This window comes from Microcaecilia unicolor, chromosome 11 (assembly GCF_901765095.1).
Source record: "Microcaecilia unicolor chromosome 11, aMicUni1.1, whole genome shotgun sequence".
Taxonomy (NCBI): domain Eukaryota; kingdom Metazoa; phylum Chordata; class Amphibia; order Gymnophiona; family Siphonopidae; genus Microcaecilia; species Microcaecilia unicolor.
Window position 1 is genome coordinate 11580769 of NC_044041.1, and position 18769 is coordinate 11599537.

The following is an 18769-nucleotide window of genomic DNA, read 5'->3' on the forward strand; positions in this document are numbered from 1 at the left end:
TACATGACTGGAGACCATTGGAGCAGACTCTGCGGGTGCTTGACAGGGCCGTGCCGACGCGGTAAGCGAGGTAAGCATAGCAGGAGGACGCCATCCTCTGGGGGACGCCCCGCCGCACCATGCTTACCTCGCCCTCTTCTCCCCAGATCCTTTTTTTTTTTTGTTTAAATTTACCTCTGCGGCAGCGTAGGCAGCGTTAGTGAGAAGGAGGCGGCGCTCCCCCGGCCGCCCCGACGTGTCTTCCCTTCGCTCGGTTCCGCCTTCTTCTGACGTCATTTCTGACGTCAGAAGAAGGCGGGACACAGCGAAGGCAAGACACGTCGGGGCGGGGGAGCGCCGCCTCCTTCTCACTAACGCTGCCTACGCTGCCGCGCGCCGGAGAGGTAAATTTAAACAAAAAAAAAAGGATCTGGGGAGAAGAGCGCGGGTAGTGTAGCGCTCGTTTTCGGGGGGGGGCGCCGGAGAGGCCAACTGGGGGGGGGGGGGCGCCGGAGAGGCCAACTGCAGGGGGGCGCCGGAGACCCTAGGCATGGCCCTGGTGCTTGAGCACCCCCAATATTAAGAAAATTCCTTGTATATGTCCAGGGAAGGGTTATTTCCATTGGGCTTAGCATCCCCAATAAATTTTTGAAAAGTTGGCTCCTATGCTCTAGACCCCTGATGGCGAACCTATGACACGCGTGTCAGCACTGACACGCGTAGCCATTTTGGATGACACGCGGCGCCGCCGCAGTGTGGTCCGCCCTCCCTCCTCGCTCCCGGAAACTAACCTTAAAGCCTCCTTTCACGTCGCAGCAAGCAGCAGCAGGGCAGGCCACTCCTTCCTTCCGTGTCCTGACCTCGCCTGACGTAACGTCCGCGAGGGCGGAGCACAGAAGGAAGGAGGAGAGGTCTGCCCTGCTGCTGCTTGCTGCAACGTGAAAGGAGGCTTTAAGGTTAGTTCCGGGCCCGGTAGCGGGTGGAGGGGGGGCCCGGCGACCTCGGGTGGGCAGCGATCTCGGGTAGGGGGGGGCCCGGGGGGGGGGGGCGTTCCTAGTAGCAGTGATTTTTCTTGAAGTGACACACCACCCGAGTTAGGCTCGGTTTTTTGGTGAATTTTGACACACCAAGCTCAAAAGGTTGCCCATCACTGCTCTAGACTATGGTGCACATTTTCAAAGAAAAACCACACGGAGTGTAGAGGTGCACTTGATCCCCACAGGACAAAAAAGCGAAAACAAAAAAAAGGGCTGGGGAAAATAGGCTCTATTCAAACAATGGGGCAGACGTATAAATTAGTTAAAACAATGATGTGCAAATATTCTTGAGGTTTTTGCATCGCCACTCGCTCGCTCTCAAGGAGGAACTGTGCATTTCTTTACGCCATTATCTTCCTGAGTGTTACCCATCTAACCATTGAATACTCCTTTGGAAGAAAGGATTGTGTATCCCTTAGTGTTTTTTCCCCAGTGTGCCAATCACCCCAAAGATTGAAACACTTCCGGAAGACTCCTGAGGAAGGCGCTACGGCGCCGAAACACGGCTGTGTTGAGTCACCTATTCACAATAAAAATCATTGTTTTAACTAATTTATACGTCTGCCCCATTGTTTGAATAGAGACTATTTTCCCCACCCCTTTTTTTTGTTTGCACATTTTCAAAGCACATAGACTTGCAAAGTTACATAGGGACTCATTTTCAAAGCATTTAGGCCTATGGAACTTTGTAAGTCTAATTTCTTATTCATAATAGATTTTCTAAATGTTAAACATCCGTAGCTATCCCAGTATGTTTATGAAAACGTATTGTAAAATTAGATTCTTACAACAAATTACTTTCTTACGCATTATTCTTTGTTATGTATCCTATACTGTTTATTGTAAGCCACATTGAACTCAAACTTTTTTGGGATAATGTGGGATATAAATGTCACATATACATAATAGTAACCTGTGGAACTTTGTAAGTCTATGTGCTTTGAAAATGAGCTACAGCAGTAGGGGAGGCAGCAGTGTGGTGGTAGGGAGGTGTCGAGCAGCGGCCAGGTGGGGGGCCCAGACCACCCTCAGTGCCTGGGGGCCCAGACCACTCTCAGTCCAACCCTGCTATAGTGGGACTCGAACCCAGTTCACCAGGATCAAATTCCACTGCACTAACCACTAGGCTACTCCTCCACTCCTTGGGATTCCGGAATCTTGCTATTCTTTGGGGTTCTACATGGAATGTTGCTACTCTTTGAGGTTGTGTGTGGAATCTTGTTAATGGGACTTGATATACTGCCTTTCTGTGTTTTCTGCAACTACATTCAAATCGGTTTATATAGTATAGACAGGTACCTATTTGTACCTGGGGCAATGGAGTGTTAAGTGACTTGCCCAGAATCACAAGCAGCTGCAGTGGGAATCTAACCCAGTTCCCAGGGATCAAAGTCCTCTGCACTCCTTACTCTTTGTGCTTCCGGAATCTTGCTATTCTTTGGGGTTCTACATGGAATGTTGCTACTCTTTGAGATTGTGCCTGGAATCTTGTTAATGGGACTTGATATACTGCCTTTCAGTGGTATTTTGCAACTACATTCAAAGCAGTTTACATATATTCAGGTACTTATTTTGTACCAGGGGCAACGGAGGGTTAAGTGACTTGCCCAGAGTCACAAGGAGCTGCAGTGGGAATCGAACTCAGTTCCCCAGGATCAAAGTCCACTGCACTAACCACTAGGCTACTCCTCCACTCATTCCACCAATAAGAGCCAACGTCATCAGTGATGTCACAATGGCTTGATTGCCCAATACTTGGCTCACTTCTGATACTGTGATGTCATAAAGGAAAGGGGGGAAGGGAAATGGGACTTGATATACTGCCTTTCTGTGGTTTTTGCAACTACCTTCAAAGCGGTTTACATATATTCAGGTACTTATTTTGTACCAGGGGCAGCGGAGGGTTAAGTGACTTGCCCAGAGTCACAAGGAGCTGCAGTGGGAATCAAACTCAGTTCCCCAGGATCAAAGTCCGCTGCACTAACCACTAGGCTACTCCTCCACTGCACTCAAACTTGTTCAGGTATGGAATTCCACAACTTACTAACCTGAAAAGAAAAAGAATCATCAGGGATTCTTTTATAACGAATTTTCCTAACAGATGGAAACCCCAACAACAAAGACTAGAAACGAGAGCTCCTTCGCAATGCTGGATAAGCTATGGACTGAGGAAGGAGAGAGGAACAGTTCCCCTGCAGTATGTTAAACGCAATACAGGCAATCTTAAAAACTATCCGAGCAGAAACTGGTAACCAACTGAACCCTCTAAGCAGCGGTGTCACATGGTCATAACATGAATAACCATATATCAATTTAACTGCGTTATTTTGCAATAATTTGCAACTTATTAATTAATCGTGAATTTATTCAACTACAGATGTCTCTTCCATGTTCTAACTGTAAAAAATGATTGTTAACTTCACCAAAATGTAAATTGTGAGCCACTTTGAATCGAAACCTGTTTTTGGATAACAGTGGGATACAAGAAAGCATAAATAAATAAAAAGCTCTGCAATAATCTCAATTGTGGCGATATTATATAGCCTGAACCACTATATGCAAATGTTCTGTAAAGAAAACAAATCTTATTACTCTTAATTGATGTAATTTAAGAAATAACTTCTTGCTTAGATAAATTTACCTGTAAATCCTAAATATTACCCAAAACCTTGGAACATTTTCCAAACTCCAACTGCTCTCCAGAAGCTATACTTGCACTACTAGGAACTAAAGAAACATCATTACAGAGATACATAGTAACATAACATAGTAGATGACGGCAGAAAAAGACCTGCACGGTCCATCCAGTCTGCCCAAGAAGATAAATTCATATGTGCTACTTTTTTATTTGTACTGTCCTCTTCAGGGCACAGACCGTATAAGTCTGGCCAGCCCTATCCCCGCCTCCCAACCACCAACTCCGCCTCCCACCACCAGCTCTGGCACAAACTGTATAAGTCTGGCCAGCCCTATCCCCGCCTCCCAACCACCAACCCCACCTCCCACCACCAGTTCTGGCACAGACTGTATAAGTCTGCCCAGCACTATCCTCGCCTCCCACCACCGGCTCTGGCACAGAACGTATAAGTCTGCCCAGCACTATCCCCGCCTCCCAACCACCAACCCCGCCTCCCAACCACCAGCTCTGGCACAGACTGTATAAGTCTGCCAAGCACTATCCCTGCCTCCCACCACCGGCTCTGGCACAGACTGTATAAGTCTGCCCAGCACTATCCCCGCCTCCCAACCACCAACCCCGCCTCCCACCACCAGCTCTGGCACAGACTGTGTAAGTCTGCCCAGCACTATCCCCGCCTCCCAACCACCGGCTCTGGCACAGACCGTATAAGTCTGCCCAGCACTATCCCCGCCTCCCAACCACCAACCCCGCCTCCCACCACCAGCTCTGGCACAGACTGTATAAGTCTGCCCAGCACTATCCCCGCCTCCCAACCACCAGCTCTGGCACAGACCGTATAAGTCTGCCCAGCACTATCCCTGCCACCCACCACCGGCTCTGGCACAGACCTTATAAGTCTGCCAAGCACTATCCCCGCCTCCCAACCACCAGCCCCGGCACAGACCGTATAAGTCTGCCCAGCACTAGTTCCGCCTCCCAACAACCAGCCCCGGCACAGACCGTATAAGTCTGCCCACACTAGCCCCACCTCCCAACCACCAGCTCTGCCACCCATTCTAGGCTAAGCTCCTGAGCTAAGTTTTATCTGCATTAAGTTTCAAAAGATGAGAATTTGCCTGAGTGAATCAAAGTAATATACTCAGAAATAGAATTTTGTAGCATTGAAAAATCTGCCGTTAATGGGATCAGTACAAATATATCATCTACTACATATGAACAGCCACAATAACCAGAAGCATCCAAAACCAAACCCAAAGAACTCAGAAACACACTGAAAGAATCGGAGACAATGGTGAACCCTGTGGAACTGCAAAATCTGACCCTCCAAGTAGATCTTAACACAGTATGATCTATTTCGCAGAAAGAAACTTTCTATCCACTTATAGATAGCTCCAGATAACCGTATTCACTTAATTTATACAGGATATCATGGTCCACTGTGTCGAATGCTCCTGAAATATCAAACCGGGATAAGCAGTATAAAATGTTTTGTACATTTTTGGGATCTTGCTGGGTATTTGTGACTTGGATTGGCCACTGTTGGAAACAGGATGCTGGGCTCGATGGACCTTTGGTCTTTCCCAGTATGGCAATACTTATGTAAGACACAGTGAATTCTCTGACTGAGAAACTCTCAAGCTTTAAAGACCAAGATGATTCAGGGGTGTAGTCAGACAACAGATTTTGGGTGGGCCTAGGCAAGAATTGGGTGGGCACCAAGTGTTCTCCCCCCCACCAAAAAAAAATCTCAGCTGGTGGGGAAACGCTTCTTTCCACCTTGGCAGCAGGATTGCACTGAAAACTGAGCATGCGCAGGTGCCGGTGTCGTGGAGAGTAGCGTTTTCGTTACCATCAGGGGGAAATCTTCAGCTGGCAGAACTTGGGATTCCCACCAGTTACCACTAAACATGTGCTACTGTTGGGTGGGCCTGAGCCATAAATGGGTGGGCCCTGGCCCACCCAAGCCCACCTGTTGCTACGCCACTGAGATGATCAATAATAATTCTGTACTGTGCACAATCCTAAATCCAAATTGAAAATTATGCAGACAATTAAAAGACTCCAAATATCATGTCATTTGCAATGCAACTAATGATTCTGTAAGTTTTGCCATCCATGGAATACTGACCACTGTGAGGTTGCAAATAAAACTAAAAAGTGACACAACTGTGAAAGAATTCGACACACGCAAAAGATCGCTCATGCTCTTGATTTTTTTCGCTTTGCTTTTTGCCCTGCTGACCGTCTGAAAACCTTACTTTCAGAAACTTGTCAAATTTGAAGACTGAATCTTTCAGCTCCTCCTCCTTTCTTTCCAGCTCGTCCCGCCGCTGCTGAAGACTCTCCATCTTCATCTGGAAGTCCTGCAGGGGACAAGGACACCGAGTGGACACAGAGACTGCATTACGCTCACAGCCACAATTCCCAGGGAAGGATTAACTAAAACTACTACTTGGCAACCCCCCTCTGGCCCCAAGTATCCCAACCAGGGGCAGCCCGACTATTAGGCCACCTGAGGTGGGGCCTCAGGCGGCACTCTTCAGGAGCGGCATCTCCCCCCTTGGCAGCGTTTTACCTTGTCACGGTGATGTTCCAAACCTGGCAGTGGTTCCCATATACTGTCCTGCCGCCACCTGCCTCTTCCCTTTCCTGCGGCTGCCCCTGATGTAACTTCCTGTTTCGTCAGAGGCTCAAGCAGCTGCAGTAAAGGGAAGAGGCAGGTGTCGGCGGTGGCAGGCAGCGTATGAGGTTTGGAACATCACCATGACGAGGTAGAATGCCGGGGAGTGGGGAGGTGGCATGGTAGCTCCACCTCAGGCAGCATCTTGCCTTGGGCCGGCCCTGATCCCAAGGTCTCTCAGAAGTTTACCAGTCTAGCTGGGAGAGCTGGCAATTCTGCATCCCCCCCCTCCCTCTTTGAGCCTTAAGCATTTGCTCAGTTTGTCTATGAATTCACCCCTGCTGACACACACTGACAACTGTAACCTTAGCATACAAAGAGAGAGTCTCCACACGGAAGTCCCCTCACACCCCAACATGGCAGCCTGGCCTAGAAAGAGCTGGAAAGAAGGACCATCCTAGTTCTCCCATACAACAGAGGCTCATCTGTCCACTGTGGAAAGGGGTTTATAATTACAGTACAGTCTCAATCGTCCAACGTAATCGGGACCAACCCATTGTCGGATGAGTAAAAAGTCAGATAATATGAAAAACACTGCATGAAACAAAGGAAGATTTTCAAAAACTGTTCTAGATCAAAGATTTTTAATAGAAATAAATATGATGACGTCACCAGGGGATCTGTCAGATATGCCGGATTAGCAAAGATCGGATAATCGAGACTGTACTGTAGTCTTTTCAAACTGAATCGGTGGTAAACCCCCTTTAAATAACCTTGTAGTTCAGCTGTGGGAAGAGACTGAACTATTTCTGAGGAAGTCACCCTTTAGGATTCTACCATCCTGACTATATGGTTGAATCAAGGCCGGTTTTAGGCAGGAGCAACCGGTGCGACTGCAAAGAGACCTGCACGGAAACGGGGTTTGCGGCTTTTTTTTTTCCTCTTTAAGTTTTTTTCCTCTCTGTTTCCTCTCCCGCGGCAGATCCAACACCTATCCCTTCCCTCCTTCGAGTCCAGTGCCTCCCAGTCCACAAAACCTGGATTTTTCTTTGCTGGTGCTGGTAGCGGTAACAGGAAAAGGTTGTCTGGACCAACCTGGTCCTTCCCTCTGCAGCATCCCGCCCATGCTTAAACAGGAACTTACATCAGAGGGGTGGGGCACTACAGAAGGAAGGAAGAACTGGTCAGCCCAGACAGCCTGTTCCCAGTGCCTCTGTTGGCACCAGCCTCAGCAAAGAAATCAGGATTTTGTGGACCGGGGAGGGGCCCGAGAAGGTGCAAGACTCTTGGGGGGGGGGGGGGGCAAGAGGTGTTGGACTGAGGAAGGGAGGGGAGAAAAAATAAAGGGGAAAACAGGGGACATAGAGCTGCTGGGCTATAAGGGGAAGGGGATATGAGACAAGAAGTGCTGAACCATAGGGGTGGAGGGGAATTGAGAGAGGACAAGGAAATGCTGGACTATAGTGGAGGAGTGGCCTGGTGGTTAGGGTGGTGGACTTTGGTCCTGGGGAACTGAGGAACTGAGTTCAATTCCCACTTCAGGCACAGGCAGCTCCTTGTGACTGTGGGCAAGTCACTTAACCCTCCATTATCTGCCGCATTGAGCCTGCCATGAGTGGGAAAGCGCAGGGTACGAATGTAACAAAAATAAAATAGATACTATTGGAGATTCTACATGGAATGTTGCTACTATTGGAGATTCTACATGGAATGTTGCTATTCCACTAGCAACATTCCATGTAGAAGGCTGCGCAGGCTTCTGTTTCTGTGAGTCTGACGTCCTGCACGTATGTGCAGGACGTCAGACTCAAAGAAGCAGAAGCCTGGGCGGCCACATTGGTGATCTGCAAGGGCCGACTTCTACATGGAATGTTGCTAGTGGAATAGCAACATTCCATGTAGAATCTCAAATAGTAGCAACAGTGGAGGAGTGGCCTAGTGGTTAGGGTGGTGGACTTTGGTCCTGGGGAACTGAGGAACTGAGTTCGATTCCCACTTCAGGCACAGGCAGCTCCTTGTGACTCTGGGCAAGTCACTTAACCCTCCATTGCCCCAGGTACAAATAAGTACCTGTATACAATATGTAAGCCGCATTGAGCCTGCCATGAGTGGGAAAGCGCGGGGTACAAATGTAACAAAAAAAAATAGGAGTGGAGGAGAGAGAGGGGTGGATCGGACAGGGAGATGGACTACAAGTGTGGGTGGAGAATGAGAGAAAGGAAATGTTTAGTGTACAACAGTAAAGGAAGGAAGAGGGAAGGGAGATGCTTGGCATGGTGGAACCATGTGGGAGAGACCATCAGGGTTCTCATGAGCGAGAAGAGGATGGTGAGTACAAAGGGTAGAAGTGAGTTATCAGGGGTGGGCCTAGGCAAGGGACTGGGAGGGCCCTACAGAACTGGTCTGCACAGGGCCCCCGCAATTGCTAAGACCGACCTTGGATTGAATGCAGTATCGGGTACCTCTTTCTGAGCTAGCAATGCATGCTCTATCTCTGCCATCTCTCTCCTCTTCTCCAGCAAACGGGTGGCTGGTGTCAGGTATTCATCTTCCCTCTCAGGCATTTTCCTGCAAGCAAGATACCGTGGAGCTATTAGGAGAGGACTCTGCAAGGTCCAAGGAGGGAAGTTCATGTGGAAGAACAGCAAATGCCTCAGCATGAACCCCTTAGAACACTGGTTCCCAGACCTGTCCTGGGAGAACCCCTGGCCAGTCAGGTTTTCAGGATATCCACAATGAATATTCATGAGGAAAAATCTGCATGCACATCTCTCTCATGAATATTCATTGTGGATATCCAGAAAACCTGACTGACTGGAGGTTCCCTCAGGGCAGGTTTGGAAACCACTGCCTTAGAGTCTCAGAGGGGCTACTGAAAGCAGGAATGTGTGCAAGCTCCCCCTGAAGTGAATTAGGCTGGATGCATCTTTCAGAAGGCACCGTCTGGGAAAAAAAAAATTGCTCTGCAATTTTCTGGAAATGTTGCTTCCAGAAACAGTATAACTGGCAACTCTCTAACAATGGCAGGAACAGAAGAAAGTTTGTCCTATGGAGTAAAATCATACTGTTTCCTGCCACAAGGGGCTGGGTAAGTGTCTGCTCATTTCCTGTTTCCGGAAGGGCGGAGCTCAGACTATGGGAAGGCAGTCTGTAGCGCCGCTCGCCTTCAATGCTGATGCCGAACCCCGAGGTAACAATTTTTAAATTGGAGCCGGCACGCAGGAAGGCGAGGGGCTGCCGGAGGACAGGTCCTGCTTGCACTTCGAGGGAGGGAGGTGCGGGGGGCATTGAACTCGGAGGAGAGGGGGGGCATGGAACTCAGAGGGGAGTGGAGGGAGGGAGGGGGCGTCCTGCAACTTGAAGGGGGGGGGGCGTCCTGCAACTCAAAGGGGAGGGCAGGGGGAGAGGGAGGGAGGGGACAATTGTTTACTCACCTCCGGTGCCTGCTGCTGGGTTCCCTTTCCTCTCACTTCCCATTGGTCCGCCCTGTGATGTCATCCGCATGGTGGACCAATGGGAACTGTGTTACGAACCCAGGCATCCAGACGGATGTGCAGAGGTCCAAATTATTATATAGGATAAAAACTGAATATCACTAAAAGCTTCAAAAATTATTGTAGCTGGTAGAAACAGCACTAATAAAGGCTGTGGGCCTGTTTTACAAAGCCGCGCTAGCGACTCACGAGCAGCAAATGAGAGGATGCCCATAGGAATTGAATAGGCTTCCTCTTATTTGCCATACCGAGAATCAGTAGCATGTGGCTTTTATATTTTGTGTTTATTTTTCTGCACTGTTCTATACACTACAGTAATACATGGCCAAAGTTCAGTGAGGATGGGTTCACCTTAACTATTATTGTAATCTGCCTTGGGAAGCCTAGTGATAAAGATTGGAAGTAAAATTAAACTCTCCTTTCACTGGGGCACATGGAATCACATCTTCACCTCATCTCTTTTGTACAAATGGATTATTCTGTTTTGAGCATGTTTCGGGGACAAGTGGTTTTCATACGTCAAAAATAATACAAATAAATATTTCATGCACATCTCTCTCTTGGGGTAGGGAGCAAGGTGACTGCGATGCGGCAGGGGCTGGGATGGAAGCAATTACTTGCAGCAGGAAAACAGAAAAAGAAAATAAGATGACACCACATAGGACTTTGTATTCCTTATGTCTAGCAATGTATGTAGTTGACTGAATAAGCCTGAATCCCTGGGGCGGGGGGAGATCCCCAACCCCGTCCCAGACAAATCAAATCTTCACAAATCCAAAGCGAAGAAAGCAGACTGATACCGGTTAGCTACTTACACCAACAGCTTGCCTTCGAAGGCCGTCCTGAAATAATCGTCCAAGTTAAACGCCATTGTGCTTAAACCACAAGTCACCGCGGAGATTTAATTTAACAGCTGAGCTCGAACGGACGAACAGGACAAGATCCCGCGGCCGAGCTCGAGCTGCTCGTAGGTGCACTGCACCCCGCCTCCGTCGTCAAGGAGACCGCTGGGCCCGCGTTCTATTGCCATGGGAACGGGTCTGCCTGCTCGCAACGCACACGCTGGTGGTAAAAGCACACTGCAGGAATGGAGAAAGGCTGAGCATACTGCGGTTTTGTCGATGGGAATCAAGGAGGTGTAATAGACAGGAGATGAAGTGACGTCAAAACGCTGAAGCCAATTAGGTCAATCTGAGTTTTCCCTTCGCCGCCCAGCCGTCATCCCCGTATACTCAAAACAAAGCAAGCAAACCTGTGAGCTGGTGCATCTACGTTGTCGTTCTTTGTTGTTGGTAGCATTTTTATTTCATCTCACTTACTACTACTACTTAACATGTACAGTTTCAAACATGCCAGCTTGTGCAGCATACGGATGTATATAGAGGAAGCATAAAAACGGGGTAACGTTTCATAGGTAGAGTAGTAATTTGTTATAAATCTTTAATCAGTGGGCAGTTGGAGGGCTGGTTACAGGGACACCCTAGCACGTGTTATATTCCTGCAGAGATTTTTTTTTCTCCTGGTAATGGGTGTTTTTATTTACCCCTCTCTAGACCCCCGCAGGACCCTTCCCCACGGAGGTGTACAGAGGGTTTGCTCTTCTAAAATCCTGTTAATCACCCCCTCCCTGAATTTCAGCGACACCCCATTCCCTGATGTTATATCATGGGGTTCTAAGGAGCGCCTCCGGTCATGGAGGCGCAGGGGGGTGACAGAAGGCGCAGTTCAAATCTAATTCCCATGACCACAGCTTTCTGTCTATCTGGATCTAAGTGAATCTTTGGCCATTTATGTTCCCACATGAAATCTATGTGAGTGAGAAAGAAAGAATCTTACTTGTGTGTGTGTGTGTGTGTGTGTGTGTTATTCTGTGAAACAGGTGGAGGAGAGAGAATAGATTGAAACAAAGACTGAAACAGTTTAGTGAAAGAAATAAGCTTTATTCTCACCCAAATCAGGACTTCAATTTGATACAGACATCAGATAGATTCTGGGTTCAACCGGCCAGAGCTTCGCCGTTGGAAGATTAGTTGGGGAAAAATGTTCCAACGATAGCTCTGATGCCCACTTCTTATATAGTATTTGGTCCCCATACAAATCTATGGAGAGGGATTTTTTTTCTCTTAACCACAGGTCAGGTGTCCACCTGTTTCTTAATCTTTCTCCTGTCTTGCAACTAACTCCTAATATGGACTGTTCCTAATCTTGTGCAACCATCTCTTCTAAGATGAAGAGATCAGTTCCATATCTTGTGACTCTGGCTGCCATTTTATAAAGACAAACTCCATTTTGAGAACCAAGCTTTTTACCATTTTTGTCATTAATTTCTACATCTTAAGTGTTACACTCAATTTGAAAGTTGTACCAGGTTTCAATAAGACTCACCAAGCAGTCCTGCTCTTGCAGGCTCTCTGCTATAAGGCCATCAGCTGGTTATCAGGCCTAGTTAGTGCTTTTCAGCTGGTTTAAGCTATGTAGCATGGCCCACCACTATTCCAGTGGATTGGTCTCAAGCTATAACACATATTAACATGGGCCACTAAAACACATATCATGTTATGAGAATCAGGTGCTTAACATTCAGAGTTTCTATCTATTTATTTATGACATTCATATCCAGGGGTGTGCTGGTAAATTTTTAACAACAGGCTCTTTCTCCTGACCTAGCCAGCTCTGCAGTTGGAAGGGCCAGGGGTGGCCGGGTGGGAGGGGGGAGCAACACTTGCCTCTCTCTCCTCCCTCCCTTCGTGCGGGCACGCTAGGCATACCTTTGCTGGCAACCAATAAATGGACTGCCACCACTCCCAACGTCTTGCTCTGAGCAGCATGCTGTAACTTCTCACAGATGCTGGAGAAGTCCCAGCCTGCTGCTCAGAGCTGGAAACAAGGAGCTGGGAGCAGCAGCAGTCTATTTACTTGGCTGGCAGGGCTCAGCATCCCCACCAGCAAAGTAAAAGAGAATTCAGCAGGGGGCCCAAGCCCACATTTTGGAAGCCAGTTGTTAAAGTAGCCATGGAGGGCCTATTTTAACAACTGGCTCCCAAAATTCTAAAAAACTTTACAACCGGCTCTTGCGAGCCTGTGAGAGCCTGCTCCAGCACACCACTGTTCATATCCCACAATTAACAAGTAATTTGAAAGCTTTTTTTAAACCTGTGCCTAGATGGATTGTGGGAACTTGCGCCTTCTGTTTTGAAGAATGCAGTGGTACATAAGTACATAAGTAATGCCATACTGGGAAAAGACCAAGGGTCCATCGAGCCCAGCATCCTGTCCACGACAGCGGCCAATCCAGGCCAAGGGCACCTGGCGAGCTTCCCAAACGTACAAACATTCTATACAATCAAGCCATTGTGACATCACTAATGAGGTTGGCTCTTATTGGTGGAATGAGCCACTATGACATCACAATAGGTTAAATCACTGCTCTATGTAATAAAAGTGAGCCAAGTAGAGGACATAAGTACATAAGTAATGCCACACTGGGAAAAGACCAAGGGTCCATCGAGCCCAGCATCCTGTCCACGACAGCGGCCAATCCAGGCCAAGGGCACCTGGCAAAGCTTCCCAAACGTACAAACATTCTATACATGTTATTCCTGGGATTTTGGATTTTTCCAAGTCCGTTTAGTAGCGGTTTATGGACTTGTCCTTTAGGAAACCGTCCAACCCCTTTTTAAACTCTGCTAAGCTAACCGCCTTCACCACTTTCTCCGGCAACGAATTCCAGAGTTTAATTACACGTTGGGTGAAGAAAAATTTTCTCCGATTTGTTTTAAATTATAAACATGCACTTAATATTGTTTATTACTATTATTTACTACTGGTTGATATACAGCAGAAGTTAACCAAGTCAACTTCATGCTTTGTAATATAATTTTTAATTGTATTTTTCTCAGTCATTATCCAAATACAAATATAATGTTAATTATACGACCTTGTCTGCCTCTTATGGTAGCTTTTGTTAATTAAAGCCGTGTCAGAAAAATATTTGCAAGTGCGATTTTATTATGCAGGCAAACAATACACCGCCAAAATACAAAATAGTAAGCAGCACAGTATTAGTCGCCAAGTTTATATAAAGTTGATTATTTTCAATGGAAAATAAATCTGTTGGTTGCCTGCTATGTGAATATTCCATCACTGTTTAGTTATTGCTACCAAGTATTCCATATTTAGGGCACATGCCTTAAACATAGATTGTTTACATTTGTTTATTTATTTGTTACATTTGTATCCCACATTTTTTCCACCTACTTGCATCTACACTTTACATGCACATGGTATTGCTTATTAAACCTGGGCAAAACCAAAGTGTGGTTAACACAATTTGGTATAAACTGTGTTGTTTATGACTTTGTTATGAAATGCTTTGAGTCCTACTGATCTGTACATCTGTTGTGTTATTTTGGCGGGTGGAAACAGTCAAGTGGGCTTATAAGGAGGGAGGGGAGTACAGGAGAGGAAGGGTTCGGATAAAAGTTTTTATTGTGCCATGTTGGATGGTTTACGTTTTTTTTTCTTGTTCTGTATGAAGCTTATCAACCAACATGTTTTGCTTTTAATAAAGATGATTAAAACATAAAAAAATAAGTTTGGGATGCTACTGAATTCTGTTATTCTGTCTCACTGTATTTCCAGTTTTGGCACAGTATGAGCCATCACAAGAACAAAATATAAGAAAACCAATGGGCTGCATTAGGGGCTTATAGGCCATTTAGTTATGTTTCCATAAATGAGAGATCTGTTTGACAGAAAAATGTTTTTATTATTTTGACTTATAAACCACTTGTCCCTGAAACATGCTCAAACAGAAAAATCCATTTGTGTATCTAAAAGGTAAAGTTCTACAAGACAGATGAAGATGTGATTCCATGTGCCCAAATGAAAAAAGAATTTAATTCAATATATTCCATCATCTTTATAACACCAGGCTTCCCAAGGCAGATTACGCACTGTATGCGTCTGGTAGCGCTATACAAATGTTATTAATAATAATAATAATAAATTACAACAACATTTAAGATGAATCCATCAGGAAACAGAATATCCTCACTGAAATTTGGCCATCATTATTATATAAAGTGTATTTATTTAGTTTTTAGTGTAGAAAAATGAGCACAAAATACAGAGTTTAAAATTGCTGTTTCTACCAGCTGTAGGTCTAAAATATAAACTAATGCGCGCATCGACCTTTTCCTAAATGAGCACACAATTCTGGAACGCACTACCGCGCAACCTAAAAACGATCAATGAACTAACCAGCTTCCGCAAACTACTGAAGACCTATCTTTTCAACAACACATATCACAAAGATCAAAACATGTGAAACCCCACATGTATCCAGAACTGTCTTACAATGCTTTCTTGCTATTTTACTATTATGCTCTATCATTATCATGTAATCAAAATCCTTCTGTAATACCAATTGTTTATTCTACTACTACTACTATTTAGCATTTCTATAGCGCTACAAGGCATACGCAGCGCTGCACAAACATAGAAGGAAGACAGTCCCTGCTCAAAGAGCTATGTAATAAAAGTGAGCCAAGTATAGGACAATCAAGCCATTGTGACATCACTGATGAGGTTGGCTCTTATTGGTGGCCTGAGGCATTATGACATCACAACATTAGCTCTGGTTACAAGAGACTACTAACCTACTATTTATCACTTCTATAGCACTACAAGGCGTACGCAGCGCTGCACAAACATAGAAGAAAGACAGTCCCTGCTCAAAGAGCTTACAATCTAATAGACAAAAAATAAAGTAAGCAAATCAATTAATGTGTACAGGAAGGAGGAGAGGAAGGTAGGTGGAGGCGAGTGGTTACAAGTGGTTACGAGTCAAAAGCAATGTTAAAGAGGTGGGCTTTCAGTCTAGATTTAAAGGTGGCCAAGGATGGGGCAAGACGTAGGGGCTCAGGAAGTTTATTCCAGGCGTAGGGTGCAGCGAGACAGAAGGCGCGAAGTCTGGAGTTGGCAGTAGCGGAGAAGGGAACAGTTAAGAAGGATTTATCCACTACTTATGATGTAAGCTACATTGAGCCTGCAAAGAGGTGGGAAAATGTGGGATACAAATGCAACAAATAATAATAATATAATAATTTTTAAGCTGTTTTAGTGATATTCAATTGTTATTTCAGGATATTTATATCTACATATGGGAAGCTTTGAAATAAATTAAAAAGCTGTCTAATAAGTAAAAAAAAAAAACAACAACTTTTGTCCTCCACCTTTTAAGGCACTGCCTACTTTACAGATGGACCAACAATTAAAAAAAAGATGACAATGTGGATGTAGCAGCTCATAGGTTTGCTTGCTTTGTTTTGAGTACACAGGGATGACGGCTGCGCTGGGAAAGGGAAACTCAGATTGTCCTAATTGGCTTCCTTGCTTACAATGGACTAGATAGGCTCACTTCCACTCCCTGTTTATTAAACCTCCTTGGTGGGAATCATAGGAGGCGGGGCTGAGGGGTTTGAACCAAGGAAGCTGGATTTGAGCACCCTCAATAATTGAACAAACTCCTTGACTGCGTCCAGGGAGACGCCATTCCCGTTGGGTTTAGCACCCCCAATAATTTTGAAAAGTTGGTTTCTATGGTGCAAATATCTTTGTACCAGACACAGAGTCTATGTCATGTGCACCAAACACTGAGGGGCCCTTTTACTAAAGGGTTGCTGCACAGCAATCCAGAACTACCGCCAGCCCAATGCGAATGCAGATGGTAGTTCCGCCCCAATGCGCACCATTTCTGGCGCTACGGAAAATTGTTCTGTATTTTTCTTCGCAGCAGTTGGCTGTCCAGTTACCGCTGAGTTAGTGTGGGACAGGGCTGCCGAGAGACTGGGCTGGGCTTGGGGCAAGGCCGCCCCCGGGCCCCGCCCTCGCCACCCCGCCCCCGAGGCCGCCGCCGCTCCCCCTCCACCCCCGAGGTCGCCACCACTCCCCCCGAGATTGCCGCAGCCCTGCTCCCCCATCCACCCCCCGAGGTCGCTGCCGCTGCTCCCCCCTCTGTCCACCACTCCCCTCCTCTGTCCACCACTGGGTCGGGCCCCCTGCATTGAAATCGCAACGCTGCAGGCAGCAGAACGCCTCCTTTCGGCCCTCCTTCCCTCTTTGTGTCCCACCCTCGCGGAAGTTACGTCAGACAAGGGCGGGACACAGGGAGGGAAGGAAGGCCGAAGGGAGGCGTTCTGCTGCCTGCAGTGCTGCTTTCACGAAGGTGAGACTGCAATTTCAATGCAGGGGGCAGACGGTTGACGACGGAGGGCGGGTGGGACTGCAGTGCCGGGTCCTTCTTGGAGGCCCAGAGAATTTTGTCCCCCCTGCCCCCCCTCTCGGCGGCTATGGCATGGGAGACCTTACCAACACCTCAATGGGTGGTGATAAATGCTTCCCAGAAATGGCCGCACGGCAAGTGCTACTTGCTGCATAGGCAAGTTACTTCCTGTTCCGGGACAGAGAGAGCAGTGAACCAGTGAGGAGCCGACACACCCCAGCAACGTGCAGTCGGGGCGGATCGGCCCTCCCGCCCGTCCATCGCCACAGGTATGCGCTCAAGGGGGGGGAGGTATGCGTTCTGGGGGGGGGGGTGCGCCGTGCTGCACCTGGGGGGGGTGCGCAGCGGCGACCCGCCCCGGGTGTCAGCTCCCCTCGCTACAGCTCTGACAGGATTTATGGCTGGAAGGGTGCAGGAAGAAGGAATCTAGGGGCAGGTGAAGAGACCTTGGCCCTAAGGTGAGGAAGAAAAGATGGAACAGGAAGACAAACTGGTTCCTGAGAATGTGACCTTTTCCTCAGGACTATGACTCTTACTTTGTATAAGTGTAATTTTTTTGTTTTTTTTTTTGTTACATTTGTACCCTGCACTTTCCCACTCATGGCAGGCTCAATGCAGCTTACATGGGGCAATGGAGGGTTAAGTGACTTGCCCAGAGTCACAAGGAGCTGCCTGTGCCTGAAGTGGGAATCAAACTCAGTTCCTCAGTACCCCAGGACCAAAGTCCACCACCCTAACCACTAGGCCACTCCTCCACTGTTACTACTATTTGAGATTCTACATGGAATGTTGCTATTCCACTAGCAACATTCCATGTAGAAGTCGGCCCTTGCAGATCACCAATGTGGCCGCGCAGGAAGCCTGCACAGCCTTCTACATGGAATGTTGCTAGTGGAATAGCAACATTCCATGTAGAATCTCCAATAGTAGCAACATTCAATGTAGAATCTCCAATAGTATCTATTTTATTTTTGTTACATTTGTACCTGCACTTTCCCACTCATGGCAGGCTCAATGTGACTTACATGGGGCAATGGAGGGTTAAGTGCCTGTGCTTGAAGTGGGAATCAAACTTAGTTCCTCAGTTCCCCAGGACCAAAGTCCACCACCCTAACCACTAGGCCACTCCTCCACTAATAAGAAGAATGTGCCCAATGAAAACCCAGGAAATGCATCTTTTATGTGCCTTCTCAATCATGTAATAAAATGACAAATGACATATTACAAAACCAGCTTTTTGTACTCTGAGCTAAGACAAATTGCATAAAAGTGGCCTGTATGGGAGGCAGTGGCGTACCGAGGGCGGGACGGTGGGGGCAGCAGGGGTGCAGGGAGCAGCTGTGCGGCTGTCAGCTCCGCCGGTTCCCTGCTCCTTCTGCTGGTACTTCCTGTTCTGGGGCAGAAGGAGCAGGGAACCGGTGGAGCCAAGAGCCATGTGGCTGCTCCCAGCACCCCAGCAGGTAAGAAGAATGCACCCGGGGGGGGGGGGGGCTTGGAGGTGATGTGCCAGGGGACGCTGCACCTGGGGGGGTGTCGTGCTGCACCCGGGGGAGGGGGTGCACAGCGGCGAACCACCCCGGGTGCCAGTTGACCAAGCAACGCCACTGATGGGAGGGACAAGGGAGAACACTGAAAATCTCTCAATGTTGGTCTCACCCAGTAACGAGATTCATGTTCCTCTCGCCGGCTTTTCCCTTTATCTTATGTTTCCAA

The 18769-nt window shown here is 47.3% G+C and overlaps 1 protein-coding gene across 1 annotated transcript in view; it reads right to left on the reverse strand.

Moving 5' to 3' along the window:
* CFAP73 (cilia and flagella associated protein 73) overlaps positions 1 to 10657 on the reverse strand; it is a 32407-nt gene extending 21750 nt beyond the window's left edge. The window contains exons 1-3 of the mRNA XM_030219190.1: positions 10587 to 10657; positions 8740 to 8845; positions 5916 to 6020 (exon numbers count right to left, since the gene is read on the reverse strand). Coding sequence (XP_030075050.1) covers positions 5916 to 6020; positions 8740 to 8845; positions 10587 to 10642 — 267 coding nt within the window. The 5' untranslated portion in view covers positions 10643 to 10657. The remainder of the gene's footprint in view (positions 1 to 5915; positions 6021 to 8739; positions 8846 to 10586) is intronic.
* Between the last annotated feature and the right edge of the window lie 8112 nt (positions 10658 to 18769).